Source organism: Marmota marmota, unplaced genomic scaffold (assembly GCF_001458135.2).
Source record: "Marmota marmota marmota unplaced genomic scaffold, marMar, whole genome shotgun sequence".
Classification (NCBI taxonomy): Eukaryota; Metazoa; Chordata; class Mammalia; order Rodentia; family Sciuridae; genus Marmota; species Marmota marmota.
In genome coordinates this window covers 779,024-791,105 of record NW_026000021.1, presented here as the reverse complement: position 1 = coordinate 791,105, position 12,082 = coordinate 779,024, and the positions used below count along the sequence as shown (strand labels likewise).

Sequence of the window (12,082 nt, the reverse complement as noted above, 5' to 3'; positions counted from 1 at the left end):
TTTCGGCAGGCACAACATTTTTTTTTTTAGTTTTCGGCAGGCACAACATCTTTGTTTGTATGTGGTGCTGAGGATCGAACCTGGGCCGCACGCATGCCAGGCGAGCGCGCTACCGCTTGAGCCACATCCCCAGCCCCCCCTTTTTATTTTTTATTGCAACATAGTCTCACTGAGTTGTTTAGGGCCTGGCTAACTTTCTGAGGCTGACCTTGAACTTACAATTTCCCTGTTACTGCCATCTGAGTTGCCTGTATCCACCTAATTAATTTCTTAAGAAATCACAAGAATTGGATTGGGGAAACCTGGCTGATAGCTATTCATAGGAAAAGGCCCACGCTTGGGGCTGGGGATATAGCTCAATTGGTAGAGTGCTTGCTTTGCGTGCACAAGGCCCTGGATTCAGTTTCCAACAAAACACACACACACACACACCACACATACACACACAGAGACACACACAATAATAATAATAATAACAACAACAATAATGGCCCAATCTCCATGGAGTCACACAGGGTACTATAGAGAAAGAACATAGGCTTCAGAGCCAGGAGACAAGTGGCCTAAGCCCAGGACTGTTACTCACCAGCTGTGTGACCTAGGAGAAATTAATCAACTTCCCTAAGCCTCAGATTCTAATGAGGTTAATCATATCTATGTTGTAGGCTTATTGGAAGAATGATGAGGTAAATAAGGTTATCAGGATATAGTATCCAGACAATGTCTGGCATTTAGAAGACTCTCAGTATATGGTAATTTTTCCCCACTCCACTCTATCATCTACCCTTCAAAATGAGTCAGCAGCATGAAATGGTAGGAAGTCTGAGGTATGAGGTAGCTGCTAAAAAAATTAGGCCTATTCTCAGTTACATTGATGGAGTGTTGAGAGCAGCTGGTTGCGCTGGAATGCTTGGAGTGTCATGTCCAGGTCGGGGATGTTATTTTAAGAGGCACATTAATAAACTGGAGCATTTCCGAAGGTATGAAAACATTTGGGTAAGTTATACCCACAGGGAGGAAAAAACAACTTAGGGGAGAAAATATCAGAATGATTGATGTGTAGAAGGCAAGATTTCACATGTAGTCTCCAGAGGGAAGAAGTTACCAGAAAATAAGTAGCTTTTGACTCAGAGTAATCATACATTTTTTGACAACAAGAAGTGACCTTGGATAGGATGGTTGCTAAAATGACACTGAACTTCCCTCCTGACCTAAATGCTCTCCCAGCAGCCAGGAGTCACCTCTCATGGATGAAGCAAAGAGCCCTGATAGGCAGTGAGGTGCCTTAGATCAGTGTTTCCTAGAATTTGGGACCCATGAAATGTCAAACTGGGGACAACATGTCAATCAGGAATCTTGCTGCATACAGGATAAGCTCTGCAGCTGAGCACATAAGCCTCACTCCCAGGGATGCTTGGACCAGCCCGTGGGAGCCTAAGGAGGCTCAGGGTGACCCCTGAGAGTATTGAGGCAGAATATTCTGCACTGTCCTGCGGCTGCAGTCATGGCCTGCCGGGTGATCTCTAGCCCAGCTCTCATGCCTTCCTTGATCTGCCAGGTCTCCGCCAGAAACAACCCAGCTCCCTGGAGTCCTAATGTGACCCTTGGCTCCTTGGCTCTTAACATCTGCAATTAAGCACAGATGCAGAAGACCTGGAGTTCAGAAACCCCCTGCTGCCTCTTTGGGGTCCAGTTGCCTGTCTCTTTGCTGTGCAGCCTGCCTGGGCCACCTTCTTGCTGTACCTTCTAGATCAGCTTCAGCAAAAGTTACGTATAAAGAGACAGAGAGTAAATATTTTAGGCTTTTGGTGCCATACAGTCGCTTTTGCAACCTCTCAACTCTGTCCTTGCAAAAGTAGACTTGTGCAAATGGGCTTGGCCTGTTCCCATCAAACTGAATTAGCAAAAGCACTGGCAGTCCCTGCTTGAGGCAGGCAAGACATGCCTTGTCTCTCTGTCAATCCGGGTCCACTGTGGGCTTTCGTCAATAAATAATGGTGTGTGCCAAGGAAGAATGTTGCAAGAAGACCAAGTAAGCTGTGTCTTCACCATCAATAGACAAAAGAAAAAGACATTTTAACAATAATAATTAGAAAAAAAGGATACTTCAAATCTCAGAGTAAAGCTCAAAGTCCATGCATTGAGGATCATATCTGGAAACCCTTCCTGTCTTAGGGTTTTTGTTTGTTTGTTTGTTTGTTTTGGTCTCTTTTCATTTTGGCTTCTTGTTTTGGAGACAGGGTCTCACTAAATGGATGAGGCTGGCCTCAAACTTGAGATCCTCCTGAGGCCTGCTGGGTCACTGGAATTATATGCATGTGCCACCAGGCTCTGTTTTTTTGTTTGTTTGTTTGTTTTTTTTTAATTTTAATTGTTACTATTTTTTGTAGCATGAGCTGAAGTCAACCTAGGTCTCCTTTCCACCATTCTTGAATAATTAACTTTCTGAGTTGAGTCCATAATTGTGCATTTGCCTCTGTGAAGTTTCAGCCCCTTGGTTTGGGATTTTATAGTTTCAACTCTGCCATACACATTGTGGTAAAGGCTCCAGGTTCTATTCTTTCCAGTTGACTAGTCTAAGCCAACAGTAACTGTTGTGTTACTTGATAGATATAAATCACAAAAACTGCTGGGCATGGTGGCACATGCCTATAATCCTAGAGACTTGGGAGGCTGAGGCAGGAGGATCACGAGTTCAAAGCCAGCCTCAGCAACAGGGAAGTCCTAAGCAATTCAGTGAGATCCTGTCTCTAAATAAAATACAAAATAGGGCAGGGGATGTAGCTCAGTGGTCGAGTGACCCTGAGTTCAATCCCCATTATTCCCCCGCCCCTGCAAAAGAAATCATAAACATAAAACAAATCACAAAAACTATAGTTCCATGGGATTTTTAGTAATTCTTACGGGTGTAAAGGAATCCTAAGGCCAAAAAGTTTGGGAAATTCCACCTACATCAATTATGCATCCCTCTACTAAAGATTGATTCAGAGTGGGGTGGGTCTAACCCATTTTGGACCAATGAGATGTGAATACAGGCTCCTGGGTGTGTGTGTGGGGGGTGTGGGGGGTGTTTGCAGGGTGTGGCGTGGGGAAGTCTTTCAATTCTTCAGAAGGAACCCTAGGAAGTTCCATCTTCTGGGCCAGAAGGAATGGCAGAATCTCTGGCCATGACTGCTGATGGCAACAAGAGTTTTAAGAGACGTTGTTAGGATGGAAGGGAGAGAGATCAAAATAACCTGGCCCTGGGCAACTTTGTGGTGCTTCTTCGTCAAAGAATCCCAGAGGCCATTCTCTGCCTTCCCTGATATGTGAGCTTCACTTTCTTAATAAATCAGTTGGAAATTTGATATCTGTTTCCCAAAGCATCCTTTGACCCTCCATCCTGCCACCCATCGTGAGAATGTTCCTTCTTAGTTTGATGACTTTACAAACTTAATACACATAACCCTCCTTTCTACACATGAATAAATGACAGAAATAGTCCTTTGCAGAAGAACCCACTGCCCAGCGCTCCATGATACTGTGTGCCCATGAGTCACTCCACACTCCTATTGTTTCCAATTGGATAAGCCCCAGAGGGGAAGAAACTCCATCCTCCACCCACTCCTGCAAGTAGAACTAGATGGATTGACTGGAGACGGGAATCTGAGGAAGAAGTCAGAAGCCAGTGTGGTCTGCTGCCCAACTTCCTCCTTTCCCCATGAGCTTGCAGGGCTATTTTGAGGCTGAAATGTAATTATACGTCAAGCAGCTGGCACATGATAGACATTCAGAACAACAAGCTTTTTTTTTTGTAGGGTGGAGGAATGCTGGGGACCCAGATTCTCACGCTTAACCTCAAGCATAACAAACATTTATCTGGCACCATGAAGCCTCTAGACACCGTGATAGCCTGGGAATAAATAAGACTTTCTAATTTGTCACTGCAGGACCCCCAGATCCAGACCCAGGCCTGGACCTAGGAGGTGCCCAGTAAATGTTTGTGTGAATGGATGTCCACTTTTCAGTGAGAGAGATGGAGAGAGAGGGCACATGCTGACCATTTTACCATAGCATGGTAGGTAACAGAGGCCAGCGCAGAGCACAGAAGGGGGTCTTCTTTGTTGTGGGTGAGGGAGACTTTCCAGAATGGGCTACAGTGGGTGGAACCAAGTGGAATCTTGAAGAATGTGAAAGAATCAGGAAAAGAGAGAAGGGAAGTGCTGTCCAAGCAAGGGGTCCCAGTGGCAAAGGCCAAGTCAGGGGCAAGAGGGCTCAGGATATGTGAGCTTTGAGGGTCTGGGCTGTCCTGGGAGGGGAGCTGAGCCTGGGATGGACCCTGACAGTGACCATCTGAGGAAGTCTCAGAGGGTACCCAAAGAAGTTCAGCTCATAGGAGTTTCCTCTCAGTCTAAAACTGCTCTGCACCAGATCCAAGAGATTCCCTTGAGAGCCAACACTTATTGAGCACTTACTATGGGGCCAGGCAGGCATCTTGCACATCCTTGTACTGACTCATTTAGTTCTCTTGACAAGCCTGTACAGTCGAACTATCACTAGCCAGATTTCCCAGATGAAGAAACTGGGACATAGAGTGATTATTTCCTCCCCAGAGACACCAAGTTCAAGGTCAGGATTCGGACTCACCATCCTGGCTCTGAGCATTCAGCCACCACGTGGCTTCTCTTTTGGTTTTATAAATAAACCACCCCAGTCTCATGGTGGTATATGGCAACATTCACAGTAACTAGGGTCTTCCTGACCTTCACCTCTAGGTTGATAGACTGAGGTCTGGAAGCTCAGCTGAGCAGGGGAGTGGTGGGGGGATTGAGAGTGGCCCCAGGTCCTGACCTCTGGCCCACACTGGTATCCCCTGTCTCCTCTCAGGCCTCCCCACCTCCCAGGACCCCCTTGGGGTGGAGGTTGACTGGCTTACCCGCCTCTCATTGGAAGAGTCGTTCACATTAACCCCACAGGCCAGGTCAGGCCTGGGGAAGGTTTCTGACCAGCCGTCTGGTGTGCAGTTTCGGAACAGGGAACCTGTGGGTGCCAAGTGTCCAGCAGGTAAGCAGTGGGTACTGGCAATGTTATTTTTATACTGAATTCTATAGTGACATGTAAATGCTACAACCATTTTATAGCTGGGGAACCTGAGGCACATGGGGTTTCAATCATTGCAATGATTACACCCTAGTAAATGGGGAAAGGGGCCTGAAACTCTGGGGCTAGTGCTAGTGCCCTTATTGACTCCTGCTTCCTTCTTGACTCCTGCTTTGCCTGACCCCAGGTCCTGCCGACACATATCAGGAAGGTCCCCTAGAATATCTGGGGAGGTGGCAAAGACCTGGCCACTCCAACAATGACCTTAACTCAGTCTACTGTTGTTACAAACCTTGCTCCAAGAAAGTTCCATTTCATATCTCACTTCATGCCCTGCTCACCGGGCCATTTGAAAGCCACCAGAGTGCCACTGAGATACACCTTTCCAGACAGCCACCTCTCACCAGAAGGCTGGAGTTATTAGTCCTTTAGCCAACACAACAAGGCTGCCTGTGGAGACAACTGAAGTTCTGTTTGCCCCATGCACCCAGGCAAGGCTGCAGGCTGACCCCTCTCACCAGGTGGTCCATGGTTTCTGGGCTGCCCTGAGCTGGGCCCAGGGCCCTTGTGCACCAGACTCTGGCTGGCTAGAGAGAAAGGCATATGAATGGAGTTGAAGGACCTGCATGGAGCTCTTCCCATAATGGAAGGGAGATGCCAGCTAGAAGGCCCCAGGAGGAGGTGCCCACCTTGGACTGAGGTCCAGCTGCCTTCTATACTCTGGGCTACCAAGATCTGGATCCCCTGCTCTGGCGAGTGGGAGACATCATGAGGTGAGGACAATGATCACTAGGTACTACGGGGAGAACCCTGTCCAGGGGCCCCTTAACAACACTGGCTGGGCCTGGGATAGTCCTCTTCCATGGGGCTGGGCCACCACTCACAGACTTTGGGACCAAACAGCTTCCACTGAGCTAGAGACATATGGCTGGGCTTTCTAGAACCAGTCACTGTGCTGTGTACTTTATGGATTCTGATCCGATCCTTACAGACCCCAGGAAGGCAAGAGTTACCTATTTTGCAGAACATAAAATCAAGGCCATGGTGCCCAGATGGGGTGAACCTTATCACTATGCTGCCTTCCTGTCTGGCCCTTTCTTTCAGGTCCCAGTTGTGGCTTCTAGCCCCAGGAGATTCTGTCCTTTGGGCTCCAGACATGCCCAGCCTATGAAGGGTCAGGGAGGCCTGGAGCCTAGGTCTCTAGAGGCAGCCAGACTTGAGTTTGAAACCCAGGGCTGATGTGTGACCTTACCTGCTCACTTCTCTGTGCCAGGTAGGAATAATCAGCCTCTGTGCAAAAGCAAGCAGGACCAACACTGGCACATGGAGCAAGGCTAGGCTGCTGCCAGCACAGAGCAGGCCTTGCAGCCCCACTTCCTCTCCTTTCAGCCTTTCCAAATAAGGCAGGAGTGGACAGGCCACGGGGACTTGGAACTCAGGGGAGGCAATGGGAAAGAATGGTGGTCCAATTTGGCATGGTTCAATGGCAACAAACACCCAGACCTCAGATCCAAAGGTAGCACCTGCCTCAGGCTGACTGTGGACTCAGCCCGCTGCACCTGGCCTGGTGTTTAGGGCCCTCTCCTCGCTGACCCAGCAGGATTCCCAAGAGATCTGCATGTGACCCAGGCCAGGGCCAAGAATTGCTGACAAGGTAAAGTCCCCTGCTGATAGAGCCACCTGCAAGGCTGCAAACATACCATTGGGACTCCCTGGGGCCCCCATAATCCCATGTACTCCCCTGCCACCCCAGTTTAATTCCTAACAACTATGGGGTCCTTAGCCAGGTACAAGCCAGCGTACACCTCAGGGCACCCCTGAAAACATATTCACATGCATTAGGGGAAGAATCAGTCCAATGCTGTCATCCAAGCCTCCCGGCCCCTAATGAGTTTGGGGACTGCTGCTGCCTCCCACTAAGCAGGAAGGAAAGAAAGGCCAGGCCTGACTCCACCCAGAATGCGTTTTTTGAATAAGCAATGCTGGAAGAAGGCGCCCTTTGAAATGCATCCTAGAGGGAACATTTAGGCCTGGCATGAGAACTCTCTGGGGCAGAAGGCAGCTGTAGTTTCTCCAGTCACAAGGACACCCATCCTGTCAGGCCCATGTGGTGGGTACCCTGGGAAGAGTAAATTTATGAAATAATTCTGCTATTTATTTTTCTTTGTTCAAAAAGAAGGGTCCAGAACACCACCTTGTCATCACTGGGCTCTCCCACAGGGGTCGGAATTGGGGTTGGGGACACCACTAGGGGGAGATTTTCTTCCTGATAAGGAAGCAGGAGTCCAATCAAAGGCAAAGGCAGACCTCTTGGGGAGGGAAGGTTCTGGGTGACTAGCTGAAGGTCCTGATCTGTGTGTGTGGACCAGCTGACACCCCAAAGCCCGAGGCAGGACTGAGTGGGACGGTCCTCCCCACCACGCCACGGCTGGAACCAAGCTCCCAGTAGTCAGGACCTCAGTGTGGATCTGCAGCCCACAGCGGCACCATGTGGTGGCAAGGTGAAACTGCAGCTGTGTTAGGCATTCCCTATGCCTAACTCCATCCTTAAAGCATGCAGACAGGGAATTGAGTCCCTGGGGGAGTCCCCAATGCGTGGTGAGTGATTCGAGGGTAGGGAGCCTCAAAAGGGGTCAAGGGAATTCTCGTTAACGAGGAGGGAGTAACTGGGGAGTGATGTAATAGGGCTGGCACCTCTCCTTCCCAGTTGCAGTGGCACTGGTTTTGCCTGGCCCCTCTGCAGAAGGACAGGAGGGAGGGGAACAGGAGGTGGAGGCACTGTGGCTCTGGGAGGGCTGAGGAGGAGAAGAGCTTTAAATCTTCTCAACAGGAGAAAATCCCAATCAGCCATCGATGGAGCATTGTCTGGAAGTCAGAGACCAGGAGGGTCTGGTCCTGATCTTGCAACTGACCATCATAGTTTTCTAGGCCAACCATGGCTGTGTTGGTGTCCTGCTTCCTGATCTTCACAGACCCTAGGACAGACATGGAAGGGTCATGCCAGAAGTAGACTGTTGGTGAGTTTGCAGGGGAAGGGGGAGGGGCCAGGGGGGAAATTTGTGGAGGGGAGAACAAGAAGGAGTGATAGAAAGTGGAAAAGAGAAAAAGATATTCAAAATTTATTTCCAAGTCCAGCCTTATAGGCAGGCATTATTTATTGCTCCCACTTTGGAGATATGGAAATTGAGGCTCGATGACAATGAGCCATTTGGGCCATGCAGCTGACTGGCACAGGGCTGGACTGCACGACACACGTCCCCTTCGGTTAGGTGTTGCCATATAACTGAGTTTGGGCTAAGAGAATGCAGGCAGAGTGGTGTCTCTCTCAGGCCAGGCCTTCAAACTCCCTAGGTGACCCTCTGGGTCCTTTCTCCTGGCCAGCCACCCTGGAGTTGCATGTGGAAGCCTTGGTGGTAAGGTGTAAGATCTAGCATCGCCATCGGGAGGAGAGTCGCCTGCTAATCAGGGACATCTGTTTGTGATGTAATATGGACAAACATTGTATGAAGGCTTTAAGATTTGGGGGATTTGTCTGATCAGCAGCTCTTGTTACTAAATCAGGGATGGAAGAGTGGGGTTCAAGCCACGGGTCCCCTTCCGTATCCGTATTGTAGGGTTTTCAGTGGGGCAGAGGGACAGTGAGCCTCAGCAGCATGTTTCCGAAATCTGTGCGTGTGTGTGTGTGTGTGTGTGTGTGTGTGTCCCCACTTGCATGCATACTTGAGTACTTCCGTGCTAGAGAATTACAATGAGAAGAATCTACACTCATCTCTGGGGCTCCACAGTCTATCTCTGCTAAGTTTGGATCTGGACCATTCCCTAAAGGCCTGTATACTAAAGACTTAATTTTCAGCTTGATGCTATGGGGAAGGGGTGGAGCCTTTAGGAGTTGGGGCCTAACAGCTGGAAGTTAGGTCACTGGGTGTGCCCTTGAAGGGAGGGTTGGTATGCAAGTCTCTTCCTTTCTCTCTTTGCTTACCAGCTGCCATGAGGTGAGCAATTTTTCCTCTACCACATGCTCTCAGTCATGATGTTCTGCCTTACTAGAGTAACAGGCTGACCAACCATGGACCGAAATCTCCAAAACTGTGATACACAACAAACCTTTCTTCCTTCAAGTGGATTTTCTCAGGTGTTCATCACAGCGATGAAGAGCTGTCGAACATAGTCTCTCTGAACATTCTCTCCTTCCTGACTTTGGAAGTTTGGTGGGTTTTGGTGTTAAATGACCTGTTCTTTGGTTTGTCCTTGCTAAGGACCTTGTCAGGTGACTTTTCTTGCTCTGCGCGGATGAAGGAGAAGGGCAAGACCTCAATGATGAGGTAAGGAGTCAAAGGCAAGGACCCTGTCCTCCTCCCAGGATCACACAAACCATGAGAGGACAGACCAACCATGATTTCAAGGTCAGAGCACCAGAAGTCAGAAGTCAAGTTTGAGTCCTAAGTTTCTCCATCTGTTGCTGTGAACTTTAAGGCAAACTGACAAACCTCTCTTAGACACTGTTAATATTGTCATTGCTCTTTACTTGGGTCAAATGATTTACTGGGTGTAGAGAAAAGGAACATGGCTTGCAGGGGTTTTGTAATCATTGCCCATGGACATAAAATGCCTGGTACAGGGTCCACCTTAAACCAAAGTTACTCAATTAAGGAAATCCTGGTACCCTGTAGCTGTCCTCGGGAAAAGGTCTCCAGGAGGGCAGGGCTCCCAGGGAAGCCCTGGCTTACCCACAGGGCCTGGCAGAATGGGCAGAGGACGGGAGCACTCTGGAAGGCCACACATTTGGGAAACCTGGCATTGCCAGAGTGGGGTCCTTGACCTGGGGGCCTGGAGCAAGGGCGCTACTGGTTAGGGGGACACAACATGGAAGAATAGAGGGGATCCCTAAATGAGAGGCATGGGGCAGAGAAGCCAGCCCAGCATTCTTGATCACCTTCCCCTGGATGTTTTTTCCCACCCACTTCCTTGGGACTCTGAGAATTGAGCCCACCCTGACCCCCAAACAAGTCTTCCAGTCCCCAACAAGCACCCCATGATTTCACCACTGCTTGTCCCCCGAGAAGGCTTCAGGTCTCCTGCCTCCCAGCTGAGGCCACCCCCCACACAGCCTTCCAGCCAGGGCCCTTGGCTGAGTGGTCACCGTTTCTGCTCGTGAGCATCTGGAGGAACCTGGGGCACTCCACTTCCACGGTGTGTCCTGATGCAGAGGAGGGCCAGCAGCTCATGTTGTCCCACAGCCCCTCACAGCCTGTGGAGAAGAGTCAAGGTATCAGACTGGGATGGGGTATGGGCCAGGGGCTGCTCCCCTTCCACCCTGTCACCATCCCTGTCCCCCTGGCCTGCCTGGAATCCTCATTAGACTCCTATGAAAAGTTCTCATTAGGTACTGGCTCCTTGTGTCAGGAACCAGTGGTGTCTAATAAATGCACCTTTTCACCTTCACAGCCTGGGACTCTGCCATGTGCATGGTAAGTGCTCGGGGCTGAAGACACAAGGAAGGAAGATGTTACAGTGTCTCAGATAGGCCTTACCTAAGTGGGTCTGGATTTCTCTGCAACAGAAGATGGCCTCAGCTTGGGTTAAATGACTCTGCAGCAATGGGCCTCTCTCCTGGCTGCACAGTACAACCACCTGAGGAGCCTCAAAAATATACCTAACCAGGCCCCACCTCCAGGATTCCAATAGAGTTGGTCTGGGTGGGGCCCAGGCATGGTATCATGTTAAAGCTACCCGGGTACTTCTGATATGATAAGGTCGAGAACACTTGTTCCTTGATTCTCAAACTTCATCTTGCATCAGAATGACCTGGAGGGCTTGTTAAAACACAGAATGCTCAGTGGGCAGGGGTGGGCCTGAGGATGTGCATTTCTAACAAGTTCCCAGTTGATGCTAATGTTCCTGGGCTGGGACCAACTTTGAGAAGCACTACCTTGAAGCTACGCAAGAGTCACCAGTATGCTTGAGGGTGTTTGAGGATGTTGCTTTCTACCTCACTGTGTTCCCTTTAGGGGGCCCATTCTTGAAGGAAGACCTGGTCTCAATACAGTGAAAAGCTGAATTTCTTATAAAATTACTATTCTTAGAGACACTGAATCTTGAAGTGGATTTCCTCTTTCATTTGGCTGCTAGGGGGTTTACATCCAGATCTGTGGTCACTTCTGGTAACTGAGAGACTTTGAAATGAGTCAAAAAGAAGACAGAACTAGAGGCCTTGTTTAAGCACAACCTTCTGGGTTATCTGATTCTATGGGTTATCTGATTTTATTGTCTTTGGACTATTTTGCAAATCTGTATGTTATAGGTAATTGATAACGGTGCAAATGATTCTCATTCATAGACACACATGACTATGTCTGGCTGAAATACAATTTATTTCACTCTTCCTTGTATTCAGCCCAGTTTGCACCCACTTATAAATTCATTTTATCATTCTGCCTTATATGTGAGGTACTTTGAATTCTTCTATGAACAGGCTGACCAACCAGAGTTCATATGTTACTGATTCCCTCACTAGTCAAATAAAATGCTGGGCAGGTATTCATTTAATATGTGAGTTATGACTATACTCTTCTAAGAATTATCATTTCACATAATCATCTATTAATTCTCCTGAAGTTAATGCCAAAGTGAGAAGTTACTCCTTGCATAAGCTTTGGTGACCCATACCATGTGTGAGGCTATCACTGGGGCAGGTTCAGGGGGGTCTGGAAACAGGCTAGGTGGACAGCCATGAGGGGAACAGCAGTCACTCCTCGTCCCACTTGGGGAGCGTAGTGCAGACCAAAGCCATTCAGAAAGACCCAGGTGGACCTGAGTCCCAATCCCAGCCACCCACACGTGCTATCCTGGCCCCTCCCTTCCTCTCTTCTGGGGGAACAAATGTGTCTCTCCTGAGCTTGTCAGGAGGATGAGTTCAAAGGTCACGTGTGGAGCCCTCTACACAGAGTAGAGGGTGAAAGCAGCCACTGCCTCATGTCTTCCCCAGGCCCACTCCTCCCCCCCC

At 49.0% G+C, this 12,082-nt stretch overlaps 1 protein-coding gene across 1 annotated transcript in view; it reads right to left on the bottom strand.

Moving 5' to 3' along the window:
- Nucleotides 1–12,082, bottom strand: part of Sctr (secretin receptor) — a 64,856-nt gene that overhangs the window by 22,716 nt on the left and 30,058 nt on the right. The window contains exons 3-4 of the mRNA XM_015501699.2: nt 10,220–10,327; nt 4,916–5,019 (exon numbers count right to left, since the gene is read on the bottom strand). Coding sequence (XP_015357185.1) covers nt 4,916–5,019; nt 10,220–10,327 — 212 coding nt within the window. The remainder of the gene's footprint in view (nt 1–4,915; nt 5,020–10,219; nt 10,328–12,082) is intronic.